We start from the raw sequence: 26,345 nt of genomic DNA on the forward strand, positions 1-26,345 counted from the left end.
TGCCTCCAGAGAATGCTTCCAATCACTGAGTACCACATGCCTCCAGAGAATGCTTCCAATCACTGAGTACCACATGCCTCCAGAGAATGATTCCAATCACTGAGTACCACATGCCTCCAGAGAATGCTTCCAATCACTGAGTACCGAACAATGTGTAGAAAACTTAAATCCTCAACAAACAGATACTGTATAGGTGAAACCATCAAGAAATAGAGAGTCAAGAAAAACTCATAGGGGTTGAAGTTCTATGACTTCCAGTAAATATGGCTGGTGGAGATGACGAAAATCTTTATCCATGTTGCAAAATTATTGTGAAGGACAGTGATAATGTCTTAGAATGTGAAGGATTCTATAAAAACTGGCACCACACTACTTTTTAAATATATATGAAGATTATGAGAAGTTCAATTGTCTCATAATTTTAAAAACTTTATAACCTAGAACTAATGAAGTAAATTTTGGTTTATTGAGTTATGTTTTAAATCAGGGTTTAGATAATAAAAGTTCCTGTGCGGAAGGTAAGGTATTACAATGCAAGAGTGCACCAAAATCAGATATTTCCATCAACTTTTATGACTCATTTTATTTATTTCTTCTTCTTACTATATAAATAATCTACATGTGTTAAATGACATGTCAAAATCTCATAAGATTGTACTTAGCTTGTTTATAATTTATTATGTTGTTTTCTAATTACCATCGTGATTACCTTTGAGACCAATGTAAAAATATTAGCTTACACTCAGCCAAATCGCATGGAGTGTAATATTCTATCATCAAACTCAGTTTTGCTAATATATAAATAAAGTTCCGTACAATATTTCAAGTCTAAAGATGTTTGTTTTCAAGATATCGTGTAGACAGACAAACAGTGATAGGCTTCATTAACGCTCAACCAATTATTATTATTACGATTGGATAGTTTAAAATTAAAATTATAAACCATCTTAGCCCTCGTAGTGTTAATCAACAAAATTTTGTTGCCTTTTTCCGTTCTGTAGTGTTAATCTACAACATTTTTCAATCAAACATTCCCTAACATAATCATTTCTGATAATATACTCTGGCAACATATTATTTGATTCATGCATCATTGGATTCAGGAAGAAAAATGCTAACGAAAACTAAAATTGTATTCCTTTTTGTTATTATGGTGTGACTTAGCAAGTTTATTATTTCAAACATAAAAGAAAATGTTGTCTGTTTATTGTGAACGCCATCTTTTTGGCATTTGTTTACTTTTACTTCTGTGCCGAGCTGAGTTTCAGTAGTTTTATTCATGTTTTAGTATCATATTAAATGTGTAACATGTTGTTGGATTTTTTTGACTAAAATCTGTTTAATAAATTATCGGTTCTGTGCGGACTACTGGAAAATCACTTGGCTAAAATTCATCTGGTATTGTTTTTCTTTTACTAAACGTTATTTCTGGTACTCTTTTAGTTCTGAAGAAACAATTTAGTCTTTAGACCATAATTTTTGCACATAAACTGCATATTTTCTTGAAGCACATGTTATAATCCACCAAATGAAAGTAGAAGGTAGTTATGACTTAGTTCTTAAGATATAACAGTATCCCAATAAAAATAGCTGTATTTCAATATAACTACAAATCTCTTTGAAATAGTGGTATTTTTGGATTATTTTTTGTGTTATTGGGTGGTCTCCAAAGATTTAAGAATGGTAGGAATTGGTTTAGTGATTATTTTATTTAAATAAAATTGGAACGACAAAACCTATTAGTGTTTGAGTTTTACAGAAAAATTTAGCTATTGTTTGCAAAATTATTTGATCTGTCATATTTTCTATACAAGGCATAACAAACACTCTACTGTATAAGGAACAACATGACTAACCAAGTAGTATGGTAGCTCGTACAGACAAAAAAGTGTCTTCTGCGATGATCACTTCCACGATAGCATCTAGTAGTCCAGCTTCCAAGAAACAATAGAGCAACAGTGACAGGTGCAGCTCTGACAGGTTCACTCTACACAACCATTTTAATATGTTACACTAGGTATTATTACTATCTACAACTCCTAAATTTGATTCTCAAGGAATAAATTTTATTAAGAGGTTTGATTCCATTCATTTGATCAATTATCTATTCTTGGTTTGAATTCACCAATTCTTTGATTAATTTATTGAACATGCTGTGAAATTTCCTAATTATATAAAAATATATATACTACAACTTCTCATACTTTTATTTATATATATAAATATGTAAATACAAGTTGGAAATAAAACGTGTGGTTATAAAGAAACCGGATTAGTGTAGTAGCTACAGAACGAATGCAATAAGGCTGAACATCGTATCACGTGACACTCCTTTCCACCTGCTACTTCAGTTTCAACTGGCTTCCAAACTCATTCTGCTCATAGTGCTAATTATAAACAGTTAAATCAGTTAATGGTTTGTCTCTGCATCAGAAAAATGTTGAGTGTCCAGAAAGAAAAGAAGTAAACGTCAAATTTCTTTTCAAACTTGGAAAATCTGAAGTGAAAGATTTTAAATGTTATAACAAAAGTACAGTGATGATTGTTTATCACAAACACAAGTGTTTGAATATTTTAAATTATTTAAAGATGACCAAGAAGACACAAATGATGATACACGTATTGGCAGACCATCATCAGCAAAAAGTTATGTTAACATTGAAAATATCGGTAACCTTGTTCAATAAGATCGCTGTTTCACTGGAGCAATGTCTGAGATAACAGGAATTGACAAGCAGATTCTTCATGAAAGTTTCAACATGAACAAAGTGTGTTCAAAAATGGTTCCAAAGTGACTCACACTTAAACAGAAGGAATGTCGAAAAATGAGTTGCTCTGACATCCTGTAAAACGATCCCACCTTCTTACAAAACGTTACTACTTGAGGTGAATTGTGTTTTTTTTTTTTTTTTTTTTTTTTTTTTTTTTTTTTTTTTTTTTTACTATTGATCCTGAAACTAAATGTCAATCGATGCATTGGAAATCATCTATTTCTCCACAGAAAAAAGGATGAATAACAAAAGGCAATAATTGTTTATTTTTTTATATATCAAAGGGTTTGTGCACATTGATTGAGTATCAGAGGGGCAAACAGTGAACCAGCATTACTACATTAGTATCTTGACTAACTTACTTGAGCATGTATGGAAAAACGGAATGATTTGTGGATAAACATGTCTTGGATTCTCTACGAGGATAACAACGTGGCGCACAATGCTTTGTCAATTAAGACATTTTTAGCCAAACACATCAGCTTAGACCATCAACCCTATTCACCTGACTTGGCCCCCTGTGATTTTTTTATTCCCTAAAGTCGTCAGCTTTAAAAAGAAAAAGACTTGAGAGTGGAAAATTGTTTTGGAAAATTCACATGGAACGGTGTAGAGACCAAGGTGGGGAGTTCCTTGAAGGGAATGATATGAAATTGTAAATATATGAAAAGTTTTTAATCTGTGGGTTTTTCTAGCCAAACCTTGTGCATGTGATAAAATTAAATGTAAGCAATTTAATTAATTGAAAGAATATCTTATTGTAATGAAGGTTTATGAGCACAAATTGATCACCATTAAAATGCTATTAAGTACTGATATAATTGTATAGCTAATCTGTTAAAAAACAAAAATAATTAAATTAAGTTTGTATAAAGAACACAGATCACAGATAAATGGCTTATTAACACATTAAACATGAAAATTGAAAATGACATCACACTTCAAAATTTGTTACAAAAAGGATCAGAAAGGTCTTGATCATTTCTAATAATTACCTTAACTAAACTTCACACCTACCTAATTCAATTCAATTCTTCAAAATTTATAACATATAAAATTATAGTCTAATAGCCAGAATTTCCAGTAGAATAGAAACCCTGACATATTTAACCTCACCTGCTTTTGGAAAGGTGTGGAAGGACCATCTTTCCCTCTGCAGCCACAAAGCCTTCTGACAACTTAAAGGCCTCCTGTAGTCGGGACGGATCAACAGCCTCCATTGCCACACTGATTTCATCACTCCACTCCGGCTGGGCTAGGCACAACAGCTCATACAGCAGGTCCAGCACGGCTTTCTGTGCACACAATACCCATTACTTCCTTAGTAACTGCAACGTTATCATGTTATCTTCTAATTGTCCTCAATGTCCCAAGCTTTGGGATTTTATGGTGAAAGAAAATAATACAATATTTCTGTAGCAGCCTAACATGAAATGGTGAAAACTGGGCGGATGAGTTAGCAAAACTATGAAAATGACCAAGCTCTCCAATATGTTACAAAATATAGAAAATACTAACAGTAGGCAAAATATTAATTGCAAAAGTACATTATTAATATTTAAATATTATTATTATTTATTATATACTAGCGGGCCCGGCGCGCTTTGCTGCGCATTTCAATAATTTTTTTGCAAAAGTTGCCCGCGGCTTCGCACGCAATTTCCCGTTGAAAACAGTACACTATATATTCACTTATTCTTTTTCTATCACATTCTAAACATTGCTGAGATAATTGATAGTCGTTTCCATCGTGAGCCTCTTGGGCGTATTATGAAGGTATGTACCATATTCCTGCCTCTATCTAGCTGTTACCCACGGCTTCGCACGCAAATCTTAAAGAACCGAAGTCCTTATATTACTTAGTAAAATTTTTTTTTTTTACTATAATAAATTTTTTAGATTAAATTAGTTATATCTCCGATGCCACGATTGAGCTTGCTTTGTTGTCTCGATCGAGAGAGAATATGTACACACGGAGTTTTGAGAACCATACTTCTGTCAAAAAAAACAACTAAGGTTGATTTTATAACATTCTTTATATTTGTAGCCAACGTAAGATAGTAATTGTGATATCTGCATTACTCTTCTGATCAAGCATGAGCATGGTTTATATTAAATAAATAATTGCAGTTAAAGGTGAATTTTTACGTCAAATTTGAATTGTATTATCTGGATAGTAAAGTCTATGTTTAACAGTGATTGCAAAAACAGTTTAAACCAAATTTGTCGTTTCTCTTAAGCTTACTCTATGCTTTAAAACTATAAGTGTAATATATGTTTACAAAGAACAGCTGATTAAAAATTTGAAAAGACGTTAACATATGTTTGCTGCAATGCATTTCTTATGGGTATTTCTGTAACCAGTGGGGCGGAATCCTGAATCGGGAAAGGGGGATGGGCATAGCTTATAAACCTTCTCCGTGGAAAAATACATATACGTACAAATTTTCATCATGATCGGTCCAATAGTTCATGATTCCTCATAAAGGACAAACATACAAACATTCATTTTTTTTATTATATACTAGCGGGCCCGGCGCGCTTTGCTGCGCATTTCAATAATTTTTTGCAAAAGTTGCCCGCGGCTTCGCACGCAATTTCCCGTTGAAAACAGTACACTATATTCACTTATTCTTTTTCTATCACATTCTAAACATTGCTGAGATAATTGATAGTCGTTCCATCGTGAGCCTCTTGGGCGTATTATGAAGGTATGTACCATATTCCTGCCTCTATCTAGCTGTTACCCACGGCTTCGCACGCAAATCTTAAAGAAACCGAAGTCCTTATATTACTTAGTAAATTTTTTTTTTACTATAATAAATTTTAGATTAAATTAGTTATATATCCGATGCCACGATTGAGCTTGCTTTGTTGTCTCGATCGAGAGAATATGTACACACGGAGTTTTGAGAACCATACTTCTGTCAAAAAAAACAACTAAGGTTGATTTTATAACATTCTTTATATTTGTAGCCAACGTTAAGATAGTAATTATGATATCTGCATTACTCTTCTGATCAAGCATGAGCATGGTTTATATTAAATAAATATTGCAGTTAAAGGTGAATTTTTTACGTCAAATTTGAATTGTATTATCTGGATAGTAAAGTCTATGTTTAACAGTGATTGCAAAAACAGTTTAAACAAAATTTGTCGTTTCTCTTAAGCTTACTCTATGCTTTAAAACTATAAGTGTAATATATGTTTACAAAGAACAGCTGATTAAAAAATTTTGAAAAGACGTTAACATATGTTTGCTGCAATGCATTTCTTATGGGTATTTCTGTAACCAGTGGGGCGGAATCCTGAATCGGGAAAGGGATGGGCATAGCTTTATAAACCTTCTCCGTGGAAAAATACATATACGTACAAATTTTCATCATGATCGGTCCAATAGTTCACGATTCCATAAAGGACAAACATACAAACATTCATTTTTTATATATATAGATTATGATTATTTATTATATAATTTATTAATAATATAATAATTATATTAATATTATTTAATATATATTATTTAAATTAGGTAATGAATATTTTGAATATATTATATTCACTTTTGAATATTCAAAGTATGGCTGAAACACATTTTAACGATCAGTAATTTGTGTACTGTCAATCAGCTGATAATTAATGATGCTGCGAATATCCCTAGATTTGAATGACAAATTCCAACGATCAATACTCTAATCCCAATCTTCTTTGAAGATTCAGTGGATTCGAGATACAGCTTTGACCTATCACAAATTTCTCTGAACCTCTGCAAACCCTTTAAAATTTAGTTGTATTCTTGGATTAATTTTTATATTATGAAACAATCTCCAAAGAATTTAGAATAAAAGAATTTGGATTGGTGGTGATTTTGTTTAAATCATACTTAAGTTAAAAAAAGCTATTAGGATTAGAAATTCAAAAATCAATTTTTTAAGATTCGGATTCGAGATTTCAAAATTCTGGATTTGTCCATCACTAAAATACATACCCCAATTATAAATAAATAAGTAAGTAAGTAAATAAATAAATACATATACATATACAGCACAATATTTTTATATGTGTATAAAACTGAATTGGATACTATTTTGTTGTTACCACTGAGAAAATCTAACAGGAAAAAAGATTCTTGAATGCATTTTTCTCCCTTTAAAAAACATACAGTAGAAGTCAGATCAATCAAACTAAACAAGATGGTGACTACCTTGGATACAAAAACACTAGATATCATGGAGATTGCAGTAAAATGTGTTAATTTACAGAAAAATTCATTATTTATATACAATAGATTATGTGATTTACATGAGTTTCCCAATAATACCCAGGCGTAACCAATAGGTGTGTTCTAGTAGCCATATACCATTATTGATTGAACAAACAATGGCCATTAGAGCCAATAAAAACACACTGTGCAATGCGCCACAGTTTTACACCCCTATTGATTATGATATAAAGGAAATAAGCATTTTAAACTCAACTCAGGGAGACTCATCCACATTAAAAAAATCACAAATCTAAAATTTAGTCCAACTCCCACCCAGCTTTGATAACAAGGTTTGACTGTCAAATTATTATTATTTATAAAAATTATTATGTATCTTTGTAATGAAATATTCTCTTATCCTATGGGTAACAAATTTCAAAATTGTTGTCAGTTTCCCCAAAAATGTTCTAAACTCAAACTTAAACAAAACATTTTAGTTGTGTACAATTCTGTAAAAGGTTTGTCAAAATTGAACACACTCAATCAATCAACAATCAACATTTTTTATTGCCATAAAATAAAGATCATTGACAAAGTCTCATTACAGCTTTCATTATAAATATAGCCAAGTCAGTTATAAAACTTAGATTAATTATATTTTAAGTTACGCAAACATAAACCACAGTACTCAAATACAGCCAGTGGCATTGGGGAATTTAAAATAAAATGTTTTTTAATCGGAAGAATTCATAGAGTGCATAAAATGGGTTATCTAACAGCCATAAGTAATATTTATTCAAAAATATTTTGTTATTGTACTTTTGGACTAAGGGTAACAAATGGTTGTACACCCTAAGTGCAATAACAGAATGGCCTTCAAGAGTTTTGCTTAATCTATTAAAATTAATAGATGCAGCATTTTTATTCCTGGTATTGTGGGAGTGTTTATACTGCTAGGCTTTACTAATTGAGGATTTTGAAAGATATATTTCATAAGATCAAAAAGATACAGGTTTATTATGGTCTGAATTTTACAAATAGTGAAAAGAGGTCTACAATGTACAAGTGGCTGTGAGTTTGTAATAATTCTTATAGATTTTTTTGAAGGATAAGAATGTTATTAATTTTACTTGCATTTCCCCACACTACTAGTCTATATCTTATAATGGATTGAAAAAAGGCAAAATAAGCCGTTCTCACATAATTTGTATTAACATAGAGTATAAGCCGTCTGAGAAGATAAATCACTCTAGATAATTTAGTTGAAAGATAATTAATATGGGCATCCCAATTTAAATTTCTGTCAATAATGATTCTTATGAATTTAGCATGATTAGATAGATTGCTTTGAGAGTTTACAGATTTTCTTAAACTGAAAAGGATATTTTGAGTTTTAGATACATTTAGACGGAAACCATTGTTTTTAAACCAGATTGAAGCTTCCAATAAAATATTTGGTGTTAGAGTGTTTAGTTCCTCAATGCTATTGCCTGTATTTAAAAATGTTGAGTCATCTGCATACAAGATTGTAGTGGCAGAGACTGACGACGGCAAGTCATTAATAAATATCATAATTACAAACTGAGTAGCAGAAGTGTTACAAAACATTTGTTGAAAACATAATTGAAACCAAAACTATGTATTCAGTCTTTCATTTACAGCTCCTAAAGAAACAAAGTAACTCAGACAAAACCATAGTCTTAATGAACGTACCCTAACATCCAGCTGATTGAGATATAGCGTTGCGACTATTGAGCGTAGCCCATCCTTCAAAGGGTGGCAGAAGTGCAGTACTCCCGGCCATGAGCGCAATGTGGATAATAATGTAACATGTGGCCACTTGAACCTGTCGTAATTCGCACCCTCCTTTTCTCTGAAAGCAATGTTTCAATGTTTCAGCATATTTTTTTGAAAAAATATTTCATTTTAAACCAAATTTTAATAATTTAATAAACATATACATATATTGCCAAAAAATAATTAATTTGTAAAAATATGTGGTTTTTGTTTCTTTTTAAAAACTAATGATTACAGTTTTGACTTTCAATAAATGTGGAAAGAGTGGTGTCCGTAGTTGTTTCTTTTTTTTTAAATACTGGGAAATTTTCTGTAACATTTATAATTTATGTTTAATTGTTTGTATGGTTATGGCGGAGTTTTATATGTACCACAAGAACATATGTTACAAGAAACTAATTCTAAAATCTGACATTCATTCTGCTTCTCTACATTAATTTTCAACATTTAATACTCATTATTAACACATGGAACCCTAAACCTATAACATCGAATTTACTCAGTATACTGGCCATTTTTTTGTGATTTAAACATTTTTTTTTAAGTTATGAAGACATTGTTATAACCTAACATATTATATATCAAATTAAAGAGGAGAACACGCAGTTTTAATAAATATGCCTTTTTACGATAAAAGAATTATTTTAACAAAATTATAAAGTAAAAAAATATTTAAAAAAATAAAATTTGAAAAATTGTAACTGTATAAACGTGTTATTTTTCAACCCCCTAATGTAGTATAAACGTTTTTATAACCACCTAATGTTCTATAAATGTGTTTTTGATATAAAATTAACAAAAAAGAAAGAAAGTATTCATGTTAGTACTAATGGAAGGCATATCATAATCATACTCATCAGTATCATTAGGCCTAACAGCAAAATCTGGATCAGGATCATTGTCGTTGAGAAACTCACCCTACGATCCAGAATCATAAATTTGATCCAAGATTCTTTCAAACTGAATCTCAGATAATCTTTTATTTTCATTAAAAATACAATCATCCTCCTCCAAATCATGCTCAGAATCTGACATCATATCACGTATCATGCACATAGTTATTTGGTCTAAATGATTACTCATTTTACACAATGATCAAGAAAAATAAAACTTGTATCACTAAGAAACCAATCAAAATAAACTAAACCATCACTAAACCAACATTTATCATTTTATTCAGTAACAGTGGAACTTTGTTTATAAATAACAATGCTCGTTGTCAGTCGGTTACGTAACTAAGCAGTTGTGCAATAGTTGAAAATACTATTTTTACAGCTGCACAACTGTTACTTGTCATTAAAAAGACTCGTAAATATAAACAGTATAACTTAGGAAAGAGTCTGAAACAACTAAACGCGATTTTTTTACCGATTTACTTAACGTATTGAATTAAGTACCGGAGCCAGAGTATAGGTTAGGCCCCGTATACAACAGCGTACGTGCTAGCCCGACCTATACTCGGGCTCCGTATTCAATGTGTTAATTGGATGTTTAGCACTTTTCTATTTTTAAGAGGTGCGCTTTTGAATACTTGTATCAAAGATATATTAGGTCATGTTAATAAAAAACACAAGTTACTGACAGTGTATTTTAATCCCTGGTTGTTAATAATTACTTGTAATTGTAATAATTGTACATTTTACTAGTATTTGCAAAGAGCAACACCTAAATTCTTCAATATTTGTTACCAATATAACAGCACGCACATTACACATTTATGACCAACGTTTATTTGAAATCCACTATACAAGTATACAAAATATAGGTTATCAATATTTTTATCAGAATTATATTTTTTAACATTTTTAATAATGAAATTATATACCTTTTAAACACTGTTTCTTAACAACAATATAAACATAAGCTTGTGTCTCATTAACAAAAATAATATTATCACATGATTTTACAAAACTCTACTCAAAAATTTTAAAATATCACACAAGATATAAAGCTAGTAAAAATGTATTGTTTGTCATGAACTATAGATTTTGATGGTTAAATGTACTGTACTATAACTAAGACTTTTTTAAGAGAATTAAACTTACTTTGCTGCCTTGTCGATGGCCTGAAGGTCAGTGTAGGGGGCAGCCAGACAGTCAAGGTTCAGAGCCGCACTACGCCTTGTTTCCGGACGATTCTGCAGGTACAGTAAAGCACCAACCATGGCCTCGGCCATACGAGCTGAACGGACATTGGCCAGACTGCGCAGTATTGTGGTTACACCGCCCACAGATATCAGCAGCTGCGGGTTCAGTACACCTGCACACAAACTTTCCTTTCACCTCTCATATATCTTGCCACAAATTAAGTGAAATCCTTTATATTTTAACAGTTAAATATTGTTATAACTGTAACAGTAAACTAAAGGAAGTCAGAAAGAGATCCAAAGTGTTTTATTTTCTAAGAAAATATAAATTTATTTTTGCATATTTTAGGCAGACTTTTATAGAAACTGAGCTGAGCTGTTAATACATTTAAAATGTATAAAGTATAAATAATTTTGTGGAGAAACAATGTTATATTACACACTTATCTGCAACAAAAATTTCTTTGTTAGAACAAGTTTGTAGTGCGAGCTGATTCATATTTGAATTTTAAATTTTTTGAATGGTACAATTTTATTTTTATATATCCACAAAATAAATTTGTCTGTCATTAGATGATGTATTTTATAAGATAAAATAATTTTCATAAATTTTTAAGAACAGAGTGTGCTATAATCCGTATGTCTGGAACTCAATTCTTGAGCCTTTTAAATTTAAATATATGTTTTGTTTTGGATCATTTTAAAAAGGTCTTTGAAAGCCTAGTTGTTAAAACAAAACCTATCTATCATTTTACTGATGTGGAGGCAACCGAGTTTTCTAGACATAATATAGCTCCTTTGTAGCATAGGTGTCTCCGGTGTCGAAGCAATGCAAAAGGTTTGTTTTGAATGTCTTCATTGCTGAATTCTTATGTATCTCTCTAGACAGACATGGACTCCAGACTCCAGGAGTCAATCAGTACTAGTGTCACACTTCAGGCACTGCACTAACTGGAAGGTGAAATGGAGCGTAACTAAATATTTGCAATGTACAAGAACTACAAGAAGATTTTAAAGATTTCAGTAGGACAAAGATGGAATATATATTCTGTATCTTTAATTCCAATGCTCTACTTAATCCAAGCATCGAGCTTAACCCTTTGTATCTTAGGTTTATATAGCATAATTAATTGGTCTGGGTATTTTTTCACAAAACAGAAGGTTTAGCATTAAAATTATATAACTTTCACTTTTTTTTTTTGAGGAAACGAAACTTCCATCAAGGTAGCGGATTTTTCTCTGTAGAAGGGATTGGTTAAAGAAAATTGCAATGAGATGATATGAGACCAATTTCATAGTCGTATCACCCATGGATGATCGTCCACCACAGCTGCTGACTTTAGTTTGAGCATGTTTAAAAAAAATTTCTCTCACTAATACTTGTCTAAAGTTTGAAAGCTGTGATTTCTTATTTCTGAGAAGATTTTGCATTACGTGAGCATTTCTAACAGCAATATTTAGAAAATGAAATTATAGCATTTTGTACCACTTTATGGATTTACGAGCTGTAACACTGAAGGGCAGTTGCATATCCTCTATATCCACAGTCCCTAAACTTTTATTATAATCCATTATGCTAACAGGCTTTAGTTTCTTTAGGCCTGTTCCTCTATTGATTTTATCAATTTCTTTCATTCCATGGGCATGCTGTCAGAACTTGCACCTCTCATTTGTCCAGCCAATGCTCATATAGTATATAATGTTCATGTGGTAGCTGGTTGAAGTAAACAAGTTCCACAAAATTTTGTTCTACGACTGAACAGTTCAACGGCCAGAAAGGGAGAAACATACTAATTGTGAAGGTATATTTTGTGCCTTTGATTGAAAAAGGTTCCAACAGTGTTAGAACAACCTGCCCAGTCATTCCTACTTGCCACAAGCTCCTGAAATCCTATCAGTGTATCAGAACCTATATATGGCAAAATTTACAGATATACCCAGTCTGGCCGTCAGATTACAAATCTAGCTCTCTTTTTTTGGGATACACTGGTGAAAAATAAGCCTGCCTTTGAATAGGAATAGTGTTTTATCTATTGCCATTATTAGTAAATGGCATAAAACAGAAAAAGATTTATTCTAACTACAAAGTACAGGGTTAATTTTATGGAGTCATCCCAAAGTATTGAAAAAACTATGCCTAGTCGAGTCATTGAAGTAAATCATCCGTAACAACACATGAAACTGATTCCTACTCATGACTTGTCCAAATATTTTCGTTTAATTTAAACTGTCTGTGTACCAATAGTCTTTAATTTTATTTGTCCTCACATGTGCTGTTAGTATACAAAGGGCAAGAAAACAGAGCATTTCATTGTCACTTGTATAATGTAGTTATCTTTTCATGCAGTTAAGTTAGCATGGGACACCTTTTTTGAAACCAATTTGGCCAATTATTTTTATTTATTGGTTTGCTCAACAATGTATAATATAAGATCACTTAGAAAATGTTTATGAAAGCAGTTTAAGCATGTGGAGTCTGCGCTTACACCCGTATTTATTTATTCCACTGTACGAGTTATCTAACTAATGTATAGGTTGATGTAAATATTTTATCATTTACCCATGGAAAGGTTGGCTTCTTTTTTTAGATTTTTCCTTGACTGTATCTATAAGCCTAGGACTACAGATATTTACAACAGAGTTCACATTTTGTTCATCAGTATTTATATCAATGACCTCTTCTGTGTTGACAATTAGTAGGCTTATAAAATCCCCCAAAGGCCCTGGAATAGGAATGATTTCTTTTTTACCTAGGCCTATTTCACAGCTATCTGTAACCAAATTGTAAGATGCTTCTACATTGTTTTCAACACCAATACTTTGTTATATTAAGGGTGAAAAGTATCTAATGTTGTTAGGGGAAGTTCTGAAGTCAAGGCCTTTGTCTGTTTCATCTAAGTTTCAATTTAGGTCATTGTCATCACTGCTGGAAAAATAATCCACACTCAATGTTTGCCTCAACAACCTACATTTGCAACCTGGTTTGTAACTATTAGTGTCCAAAGGCAAATCAATTATCCTAAGACTTGTTCCTAGGTAGGGTTTGTGTAGTCAACCAAACCTAAGTAATATCAGTGTCAACTTCACGAACTCCACCATTTGATTTATTGTCATAAAAAATCACTTGTTCTTCATAACTGTCATAATCACCTGAATCCAATAAATCTGAAAATATATATTTAGAAATGTATTTAATAATATCTTCAACAATAACTCGCTTCCAAAGTGACACCATAATGCGTTTGTTTACAAACAAAAATCAGCTGATGAGAGCTTCATAACATCAAAGTGATCGTGAAGACAGGAAAATAACCAACTACACCACGAAAAAGCCCGACTCTTCACAAACAATTCCGAATAAGGCACACTTCATTACTCCCTAGAGTATCAAATCTACAATGATTTTACCAAACAGTTACGTCACGACGTTGCTGTCACGGCAACGGATTACTAGCGAGTCAATGCAGACGATGTGTTGGTCCCCCTATGGCACTTAAAATGTTAATGAAACAGATCTACAAAAAGGATAGCGTCTCTAGCCTACGCACAGGCTGTTTGCCCATGTAGGCTAATTTCCAATAAAATGTATATTCAGAAATTACAATGTTTTTAATATCTTTGCAGACAAATTTGTAATCTCTGTACCTATATGAAAATTGTGGAAATATGAAACTTATATTTTATTAAATTTAATTTCATCTCCCTAGGGTTAAAACCTCCAAGCACTTAGGATCAGTTCTATCCGAGGATGGATCTAAAGAAACAGATATAACATAAAGGATGACATCTGATAGGATAAATGGTGTACTCTCACAGGGGTGCTGTGCGACACTAAAATATCAAGGAGAACGAAAGCTAAGGTGTACAAAAAAGCGATAAGAACAGCAATACCGTACAGCAGCAAAGCACGGGCAGTCAAAAAGTCCCACAAACAGAAATTACATACGACTAGACTTAGTTGGGCAGAAGTAAGACTTAAAGATAGAGTACATACATAATGAAAACAGAAGAAGCTTTAAAGTTGCACCCATAACTGACAAAATAGCAGAAGTAAAATTCAGATGGTATGGACTCATAATGCAAAGGGCTAACAATTATGTTGTGAAAAATACCTTTATAACTAAAATAAAAGAGGGGAAGGGGATGACCTCAAATCACCTGGATGACAAATGTCCAAAATTACATGAAAAGAATCAGACTCAAACCTGAAGATATGAAGCAGTGAATTACATGGCGCCACACAATAAAGTAAGTTGACCCCATGTAATGGGATAAGGCAAGGATAAAGAAGAGGAAGAAGATTAAAAACCTAAGTAAATGAAAAATTCACCCTTAAAAATGTCTGCAAATTAAAATAATACAGTATAGGTCTACAATAATAAGTTTAATCCCGTCATCATAAAAATAGGTAAAAAGTAATTTCCACAAATGTTAAGACTAATGTACGTGTGTGCACTGACATAGTTCTGAGAGGGCGCCAAGAGAGAGGTTCATGAGATGATCTTCGGGCGCTCCGGATGCGATGGCGACAAGGGAGCGAGCCAGGGACACTGGAAACTGAGCGGCATCTAGACACAGAAGCCTGCGCACAACACGAAGTGCCTGTACTCGTTCATTGTCGTTCCCAGTCACCAGGTCCATGCTCCTAAAACAGATAATACAACATAATAATGCATGCATATGCATAAAAAGTAGTAACAACTTCATACATATGTGATTCAAAAGAATGTGAATAATGAGAAATGTGTAGTGAATGATAAAACAAGGATAACCAATATATTATAATTTAATCCTTGAGTCCATATTTAATATTGTTAGTCTCATATTCAAATTATTAATAAATTAAAACTAACCAATTTTATCAAAAGTTTATCAATTGATAACAGACCCAAAAATAAATAAAAATGTGGAAAAATATTAAAACAGAAGTAAAATGTTGTTAGTTAATTTAATTTGATAGAATTTTGGTATAGTATTGCTTCCCTGAAATTACTGCAGTAAACTTGGAATATGGTAGCAAATTTTGTCTTTAGCTAGAGTTATTATGCCTTTAATAAATAAATAAAAACTACATGAGTAAGAATGTTTCATGGTAAGAAACATCTTTACTTGTGACAACAAACCTGGCTACAAGTAGTGGATACTGAAGTTTTATGCAGATAGTAGCCTCATGTTTGGTACGAAGCATGTAACGTAGCGCGCGCAGTCCTCCAGACCTGACCTGTGTTGTGTCATGTAGCAATGATGGCCTTAAACTGTGAAATAACAATTGTCAACTATCATCATTACAATATTCTAAACATTAAATATTTAAGATAAACAAATCATATTTTATTTTAAAATGCATTCTTTTTTCATATGGGTATACACATACACAGATATATTTAATACAGGCTGTTTCAGAACCTTTTCATAGTTTTTGGCAATTTTCCTTGCATATAAACAAAAAATTGTTGGTGGGTGGTATTTACACTGTGAAAAACAATAGGTAAATAATAAATATTAACAGCATTACAAACTAAAGGCTGCTGACAGATTAATAAATAACTAGTACTTAATTTTTAATTCTTTGTTATTGATGGTGATATTTGTGGTATTGTTGGTGTGTTATTTGTGGTGTTTGTTATTGACAATGGATGATTTGAAAGAACAGTAGGATTTTGGACATTTGCCACACATTTACATGTCGCACAAACATACTACATTTACTAGAACATGCTAGGTCGAAAATTGTATAGTTTTGTCAAGGGTTATTATTCAGTTAAAATTCAATATTCTTCAGTTCAATGAATTTTTCAACTGAATAAAATAAGGTGCCCAAAAGCATGATGTAAAAAGAGTTCTCAGCAGTGTACAGGTTTATGAGATGTTTTATTGTTTTTAGCTAGAGTTATTATGCCTTTAATAAATAAATAAAAACTATATGAGTAAGAATGTTTTATGATAAGAAACATCTGTACTTTATTTTGTTTTATTGTAAACTTTTAATGATATTATTATACGAGGTGTGTTCAAAAAGTATCGAGAATTTTGAATTTTCGCGGGTTACGTATATTCGAATTTCGATTTTTTTGTGGCGTTATGTTGGTACATATGTCTCTCACTTATGATGACAATTTTGGCCATTTTGAATGTTCAGTTAATTGTTGACAGCTGCTTTGCTTGCACGTATTTTGGTTCGTCTTTTATTTTTACCTATTAAAAAAAATGGAATAAAGCACCTGTATCAAATTTTGTGTGAAAAACGAAATTAAGTGCACGGATGCATTCTGAATATTGGCTGTGGCATACGGAGAAGCTACTTTGAACAAAAGCAACGTTTATCGGTGGTACAAAATGTTTTCAGAAGGCCGAGAAGATGTGAACGACGAAGAGCGAGCCGGACGCCCGAGCACTTCAACAACAGACGAAAAAATTGATGAAGTGAAGAAAATGGTATTGGCCAATCGTCGAATCACCGTTAGAGAAATTGCCGAGGACCTAGGCATATCGATTGGCTCGTGCCATTCGATTTTAATCGTAATTTGGGCATGAGACGGGTCGCCGCAAAATTGCTCAATTTCGATCAAAAACAGCATCGCATGAACATTGCTAATGAGATGTTGGAATATGTCCACGACAACCCGAATTTGCTCCAGAGGGTCATAACTGGTGACGAATCATGGGTTTATGGTTATGATGTGGAAACCAAAGCTCAATCATCTCAATGGAAGCTGCCGCACGAACCAAGACCGAAAAAAGCACGCCAAGTTTGGTCGAATGTGAAAGTTTTGCTTACAGTTTTCTTCGATTGCAGGGGCGTGGTGCATCATGAGTTCTTGCCACAAGGTAGATCGGTGAATAAGGAATATTACCTGCAAGTTATGCGCAATTTGGGCGAAGCAATCCGCCAGAAACACCCGAATTTGTGGAAAAACAAAAATTGGCTTTTGCACCACGATAACGCCCCTGCTTACACATTACTGCTTGTACACAACTTCTTGGCCAAAAACAACACACTAATGATACCGCAGCCACCGCCACCGTATTCCCCAGATCTGGCCCTCTGTAACTTTTTCTTGTTCCTGAAACTGAAGAGGCTCATGAAAGGACGACGCTACGCCACGATTGACGAGATAGAGATGGCATCAAAGGAGGAGCTGAACAAAATACAAAAAAGATTTTTTGAAGTGCTTCGAAGATTGGAAAAAACATTGGCACAAGTGTATAATATCCCAGGGGGATTACTTTGAAGGGAACAAAATAGATATTCACGAATAAATAAATAATTTTTGAAAATACACAACATTCGCGATACTTTTTGAACACACCTTGTACTGTATGCTGTTCAAAGTTTTATTGAGCCTATAACATTCTATTGTTGTAGTCAAGTGTTATAATGGTGTAGCAAGCAATTGAATTTTAAAAGATCAATGTGTTCAGGAATGTAAACAGTTAAACCAAATATGCAGAAATTAATAATGGCTTGAATTCCTGTTTGAATAAAATATGTCCTGTTACAATAGTTTAAAGGTGCAACTTTTGTGATGGCTCTGTTTGCTCTTTTTTGAAGTATTAAAATGTACTGCATACTACTGCCACTGTCCCATAATTATGCTGTACCTGAAAATAGATTGAAAATAAGCAAAGTATGCCGATTTTATGTTGCACAGTCAGAGAGTCGATTAAGCAGAAAGATCGCTCTGTATAGATTACGAGAAATTTAGTCTACATATGGTTCCCAGGTCAAGAATCAAGAAGCTTTATTTTCATTAAATACACAAGGGTACAATAAACATAGTCAGGAATTGTTTGGTTACATAATTATCCGGAATTTGTTTTCAAAAAATTGTTACTGACGAATTGCTGGATTTAATTGTTTTGGAAACAAATAAAAACAGTTTGAGTACATTGGTTCTACCTTCCTCCTTCAGAACACTCTTGATTGAACAAGTGAGTCCCAATTACGAGAAAATTTTGTTATTTTTGTAAAATTATAATGTTAATGGTACATAATAAATAAGTTGATAAATTATTGGAAATTGGTATTCTTGTAACTTCAAATTATTTACAAATTTATGCATTGATGAAAGTTATTACTATTCAGAGAGGAGCTCGGTTTGAAAATGTTTATACCCTGAAAAAGAAATAGATCTGTAATTAAATTATTCTTGTTAAATGCGATTGTGAGACAGGTTAGGTACTTGATATAATTTTTTACAGAGAAGGGCACAGACTATTCTAAATCCAAAATTATTGGTATTTCAGTAACAATTGTGACAACTCCTCTTAAAAAATTACCTCAACACCGAACATTGCTTAGCCTATTTATTGATAACTGGTATTCCATCCCCAACCTATTTCATTTTTTGCACAAAACAAAACTAATGCTTTGGGACAACAAAATTCATAATAATGGTGATCTGAGTGGGAGTCCCTAAATAATGGTATAAGTGTAGCAATTCGATGGATTGATAAACAAGAAGTTGTTATACTGACATCAGAGCACAAACATGACATGATATTATGTACTAATAAATTAGATAGAAAAATAAAAGTGGTAATTGTGAAACCTAATATGTGTAGGATTGCAACTTAAATATGGGAGCGGTTGATCAACACCCTAGGATTTCAGCATATGTGTAATTTATAAGAAATGTATTAAATCTCTTTACAAAGGCAAAATTTGGCCTACCCTTACGGAAATGTTGACTGTCACTTCTAAGGTTAAAGCAATGTGCTAATAATGCATTAAAAGGATGAAAATTTTTGTCAATTAAAAAACAAGGGTGAACTGAATGTCTTATTAATTACACAACCAAGTGAACAGAAACAACAATAGAAGACAAACAGCTGTTCCAATATTTTGGAATAAAGTCAACTAAATTTATATTATATGGGAAATTACTGAAAAATAAATTAAAGAAAACTAAAAAGTACTAAAACACGGGCAGAAAATCACCCGATCAGTCCTTTTTTGATAAATGATTGCAGATGATAGACTACCCACTTGGTCCTTCTTGTATAGTAGCATGCGGTCAATAGATTGTCTGCTGGTCCTCAAAGGGTTAAATGAATGGATCCAAATATATTACTTACCAGAATAAAATCTCATCAGCTGTGAATCCCAACTTGCTGAAGTCATATTCACACTTTGTAATTATCTTGACAAAACCATTCAAGTAACTGAGTCTCCTTCTCTCAGAAGTGGTGCCTTGCTTCTTACAAAGGTTGATGAGAATATCACGGATGCTCTCAGCATAATCTATAAAATTCAAAATTTAAATTTATAGAAGAATTTAATTTAAATTTGTAGGATATGTATAGTAATTGATAATAATTTGTATCCGCAAATAGATTAATATTATAATTGATCTAAAAATTTGTTTTTTTTATGATCATAAAATTGATTTTTTGTTCTTAAGCTTACATGGCCAATGTCATAACTAATATCAAAGTTTTCCATTTCACACATTCTGTTTTGTGTGAACAGGAAAGCTTAAATGTTTGTTATAGAGTGGTTTTTTATATATTTTTTTCTACCTACACAATACAAAACATTACACAGTTCTGAATGTCACAAAATTAATTTTTGATTGTATGTAGTGAAAATATGTATTTTGATGTACCCAGTTCTATGAGAGTATAAAAGAAATTTGTTCTTGTGTTTCCATAACTAGAGCATGGACCAAACAAATAATAATTTTGGCCTAAGATTGTTGGAGTGGTTTAACTGAATAATGATTACTTTCACCTTGATTGTGCGAAATTTTAAATTAATGTCTATGGTACATAACAACCATATAGAAATGTGGATGTAACAACTTCAAGTAACAATTTCACATTACATAGAGTACAATACAAAGAAAAAATAAAACATAATTTGTCCTTACTACTTGAGAAGTAATACTCTTGTAAATAATGATGGAATTTAATGTGGAACCAAAACCAGTGAAGACCTAGGCAATTCTCATTACCACAATTGATTAATTTTGAAGCTCCACTAGCCATGCTTAGCTGCATGCAATATCTAGTTGTTTGTGGATATGAATTTACTAGTAACTTTGGCTTACTTAATTACATTCTCGGTTTCCTTGGTTGGTTAAGTCAATAAATATTTTGCATTGGCTGCTCAAATTGTTATAACTCAGTTTTCTATTGGTGGTTCAACAACAAGACTGTCAACTATTGGCAGAAATATTTCAATGTAATGTTTATTTCTTGTATCCATGTCCAACTCAATTTTCCTTCCGCCATTGACTATTTATTAACGTTTTCTGGTTCTTTAGCAAGTTCTGTATGCTGTCTAGTCAGGTTTATAGTGGTTTTTTCATAATCTTCAAATAATTCTCTCTTGATCTGTAAAAATTCTTCCAAAGTTTGAACTTTCTTAATTGTTTTACGCAAATCAAGCTCTTTATTTAGAAGAACATCACTACTCTTTCCAGAATACCTCTCCACAGCAGTGTGGGAAATGCAGCTCTCAGACTTTCAAACTTCTTATTATCACCTTGTGCTGCGAGTCTTTTTTCAAGATAAAAAAATGTGCTGCTAGTGTCTTCTCTTATAACTGTTAGGGACTGGTTTATTGAGTTATATACTCTAAGCATATTTGCTTAGAGCTTGTAATAATACATTTTAAAGAATTTGCTCAGCTGCAGTTTTGCTTAGTGATTTAACCTCAAAAACTATAATCATAAAAGCAAGCAATTTTTTCATATGTCATTTTTAATGTTTAAAAACTACTAATATAAGTATGTATTTAATGGTTTTTAATAGTTAATAGTGTTTTTAAACAGATACAAATAATTAATTACATAGATAAATATACTTACTTAGAACAAAAAAACCTCTAAATACACACATAGTTTAACTAACCAAGTGCAAGTGAACAGTTCAATGCAAGATGTAGATCACATAGCTAGGATATGGTCCACGGGCGAGTTGCATGTAACCAGCATGTCTCTATTCAAATAGATTAACAGTAATCCTCTGTACATATTTACTGTTTTTGATTACACAAAATACATATGTAAGTATGTGCATATAATAGATAAAAAAAATAACTTTAACCTTTATGATGGCTTCCATGATTTGAGTAAAAATTTAGGTATAATTTCGAGGGATGTACTTTCCTCTCCACCAGAAGTGCGAAGTGGCGCTATTAGCCAGGGGCGTTTGTGATCGGTACTTACCTAAGCCAGATCATCCAATGTGGTCCAAAGTCAGTGCCCCACCGCACTTCTGGTGATAAAATTAAAACATCCCCATGGATAGTACATAAATTCAAGCTCAAATCATAAGCAATACTAACGTATCCATAACTTCTTAATTTCGTATGTATGTACATCACAAACCACCTGGTAACTTCTGATCACAGAACAATATCTTTCATCGATTTATAAATAACAAATGGTTACACAGTACTCTCACTCTGAAAAAACATAATGACCAATTACAAAAAAAATTAATTAATTTTAGGTAAAATACAATAAGCGGACCTAGATATTTTATATACATTATTATAATTATTGATACATATATTCATATATTGAATACAAGAATATCAATGTATCTAAAGCATAATAAAAATTGTTTTAAATTGAAACAATTAGTTTAATGTACATAGTGACAATCTCATAAATAATAAAGGAACAATAACAACCAAACAAACATTTAGGACAGAAAATAGTTCTCTTCTAAGTAGCAGTAATTAATCGCTTTCAAGAAATGGTTGAAAGCATCTTCTCCAGAGACCCACACCTCTCTTCTATACAAATACTCACAGAGAGATGATTTGCAAGCAGGTCGGTTAGTATGCCACTTTTAAATTTTGTTTCACAGTCCTCCACGAATTTTTGATTGTCTAGTGTATAACCACCAGTGACCAGGTCTAAAAAAATGTCACAAAGGTTGATGGTAAAATGCACAGAACCATGGTCACTTAACCCAAAATATGCCTTCCACATATCTGTGACTATGGTTATCCACATAATGGAGGTTTCGGCAGTACACCAACATATTGAAGCCAAGAAAAACACTTTTACATTTGTCTAAAGCAATTTCTTAAATCGGACAAAGTCACATACTAAAAAGTAAAATATTAATTTGGTAATTGTCACATTAACGGCCGAAGCGGCAAAATATGAGTTTCGCGTTATTAACTTATTGGAATCGTCCTACAGAACAAAATAATATAAGGTTTGACGGGGTGGAAATGAGAAATAACGAAGTTCTAGAACATCAAAAATGGAACAACTTTTGAAGCGCGGAGCAATATTTCCATATTTTACATCCACATCGGGCATCACGTGACCTTTTGTGATCATGATTCAACCTCGTGATGACGTCATCGGATGCGGCGCCATCTTTCCAAACGTAAATGAAAAATAATACTGAAATGAGCAGAATTCTGATCCAAATGAACAATGTTTTTCTTAAACTTCGAGCTACAAATTAATTTGTTGTTATCGAGTTGAGACGAGCACCTCCGGCCATCAGTGCGGTGCTGCCCTGCGCTGATGTCAAGGAAAGAAAAACATCCCTCGAGATAGTACCTATCAGTAAAATATCAAATTCTAGAGGGGCTGATCAGAAATATAAATTGATTTGTAATGGAAAGGCAATTATGTACCGTGTAAAAAACTTAATAAATCATGAATACCCCTAATATGAATACGTATATAAATGAACATTAATAGAGAACACTTACCATTAGTGTGTCCCACAGAATGTACAGAAACTAAATAATCTCGTTTCGGTCGAATCGTAACCTCTTAACATGCCTGACAAAAACTCCGACACACCAATACACTACGATTGGTCGAACTAGTGGATGATTGATCCATGATCGTCACGCACTCACTCGATCCAAACTACAGTACACAATATCTAGCGAAGCACTGACTTCTGCCCCGGAGCGTTCAGATAACAGATACGCTATCAGTCTCACCCGCAGATAATATTTACAGATATCTAGACACAGCACACAAACAGAACATTAAAACATTAAGAACTTAACTATTTATGTTTATACCCTCTAAAATCATGTTATTTGTCATTTGCACCCCCTAAAACCATATATTTTTTTTGTTCAGGAGGATGAGCAGAACACGTTGATAACGTCAAATTCGTTATTTGCCACCTCAACCTTTAATCTAATAATTTCTATTAATTTTATTGTCTGAAACAGTGTTTACAGTTGATAACAGATTATATAAGTTAATTATTACAATAAATAAATAAATCAAATAAATTAATCAGTATCTGTTGGTTATACAGATGTTTATAATTTTGTAGTATAATTTTTCAATACTGATATAAAAAAACAGGTCCACTTATCGTACTCCACCCCTAACTTTCTAGTATTGCAACTGCTCACGTAATCCACACTCAAACAAGTAACTTTCAAAACTAATTACGATATTAGAGTTAGCGCGCCATGGTAGATGGTAATGGACGCCATGGTTTATCTACAAAGCAGTGAAGGCTACTGCACACAGCACGGGATTGGTTGTTGCTTGTGTACTAAGCTGTTTTGGCTACAGACCACTCAGATAAGCTATTGAAGCAGGCAATGCTGACTATTAAAGATAACAAGAAGCACAATATATAAATATAACAGCAAAATGACATTTCCATTTTGGTAATTATCACATTAACGGCCGGAACGGAAAAATACGAGTTTTGCGTTATTAACTTATTAGAATCGTCCTATAGAACAAAAAAAGTATGAGGTTTGATGGGGTGGAAATGAGAAATAACGAAGTTTTAGAACATAAAAAATTAAACAACTATTCACGCGCGGAGTAATATTTCATGTTCTACATCCACGTCGAGCGTCACGTGACCTTTTGTGACCATGATTCAACCTTGTGATGACGTCATCGGTTGCGCCGCCATCTTTGCAAACGTAAATGAAAAATAATACTGAAATGAGCAGTATTTTGATCCAAATGAACAATGTTTTTCTTAATTTTGAGCTACAAATTAATTCATTGTTATCGAAATGAGACGAGTGCCTACAGCCAAAGGAGCTGCCTATGCCCGCGCTGATGTCAATGAAAGAAAAACATACCTCGAGATAGTACCTATCAGTAAAATATCAAATTCTAGAGGGGCTGATATAAATATAAATTGAAATGTAATGTAAAGTGAACAAAACTTAATAAATCATGAACAACTCTAACATAAATATATAGATGGATATTAACAGAGAACACTTACCATTAGTGTGTTGGCGGATATAGCTGAGCAGCAGCAACAAAAAAGTGGATTTTTTAAAATTGCAACATTTAACCCTTTGCACGCCAGCCTATTTTCCAAAATTACTTCCCAGAAACGCCAAGGCCATTTTCAGCAGTTTTGCAAGCTTTCACAAAATGTATCATAACTTTTTTATTTTTTAACAGATATTGATGATTTCTTTACCATTATTTTGCTTATGAAATGCTCTTGTTCAGTTGGTAAATTGTTGCATAAATGTAATTTAAACTAATAAAAAAAATTTAGAAAAAAAATTAAAATTTTCAAAAAAATTTTTTTAGCACAAATAAGTGGTTTCAAAAAAATGTTATGCTGATTTCCTGTTATATCCCAGTAAACTATATCTACCCCTTAACCTAATTACAAACTTTCAAAAGCCTACCTTATATAGAAGTCCAGTTGTGATTTTTTCACTAAATGTGACACGGGCACAGTTTTTGTAAGTTGCATGGACGTTGTATGTAATGTTACACTATATTCACAAATCAATATTTGACACTATACTAAAATAAATCGGTACTTTGGGATTATACCAACCACACCAGTATGAAGAACACAAAAATATAAATTTATACAAACAAACATGATAGAACAAAAAAACAACTCTTTAATTACAAAATTACAAACTTACAAAGATTATCAATTAATTGTTAATGGGGTCAGATTCGCTTAAACTTTCTCAATGAACTTAGAACGTTAGAAAACAATGTAGTTGAGTAACAGAACTAACATTCCATCAATCAACAAGCATTCCAGGTATTGTGATTGGTATTGTTGTCGTTGTTATCTTATCTTTATAGAGAATCCTGATTGCGGCCTACGGTACATAATTGCCTTTCCATTACGATTCAATTCATATTTCTGATCAGCCCCTTCTAGAATTTGATTTTTTACTGATAGGTACTATCTCGAGGGATGTTTTTCTTTCCTTGACATCAGCGCGGGCCTCGGCAGCACCTTCAGCCGGAGGCACTAGCATTTTGGGTGGTGGAGTGTGTTCAAGAATAAAAACAACTTTTGTGTGTTTTTTCAATTAAGAGTTTAGTTTTTGTTTGGTAATGTTTGTTTTTGTTGAATTTTTGTGTTTGGAGAAATGTAGGGGTAAAACACGGACAACAAAGCGACGCACCAGCTGAACGGGCAGCGAGACTCTGCAATCACGTTATCTACTACTCGACTTTGACCTCTGTCTGAGGATGGGGAGGGATTTGCGATAAGACAATTCCTGTTTTATATTGACGAA

The 26,345-nt window shown here is 32.6% G+C and overlaps 1 protein-coding gene across 3 annotated transcripts in view; it reads right to left on the bottom strand.

Moving 5' to 3' along the window:
- LOC124366702 (rapamycin-insensitive companion of mTOR-like) overlaps window positions 1–26,345 on the bottom strand; it is a 94,208-nt gene that overhangs the window by 65,500 nt on the left and 2,363 nt on the right. For all 3 annotated transcript variants that reach the window (XM_046823314.1, XM_046823311.1, XM_046823304.1), the window contains exons 3-9: window positions 19,937–20,102; window positions 15,982–16,113; window positions 15,319–15,503; window positions 10,818–11,031; window positions 8,689–8,848; window positions 3,888–4,066; window positions 1,857–1,987 (exon numbers count right to left, since the gene is read on the bottom strand). In XM_046823314.1, the coding sequence (XP_046679270.1) occupies window positions 1,857–1,987; window positions 3,888–4,066; window positions 8,689–8,848; window positions 10,818–11,031; window positions 15,319–15,503; window positions 15,982–16,113; window positions 19,937–20,102 (1,167 nt within the window). The remainder of the gene's footprint in view (window positions 1–1,856; window positions 1,988–3,887; window positions 4,067–8,688; window positions 8,849–10,817; window positions 11,032–15,318; window positions 15,504–15,981; window positions 16,114–19,936; window positions 20,103–26,345) is intronic.

Source organism: Homalodisca vitripennis, chromosome 1, assembly GCF_021130785.1.
Source record: "Homalodisca vitripennis isolate AUS2020 chromosome 1, UT_GWSS_2.1, whole genome shotgun sequence".
NCBI classification, from domain to species: domain Eukaryota; kingdom Metazoa; phylum Arthropoda; class Insecta; order Hemiptera; family Cicadellidae; genus Homalodisca; species Homalodisca vitripennis.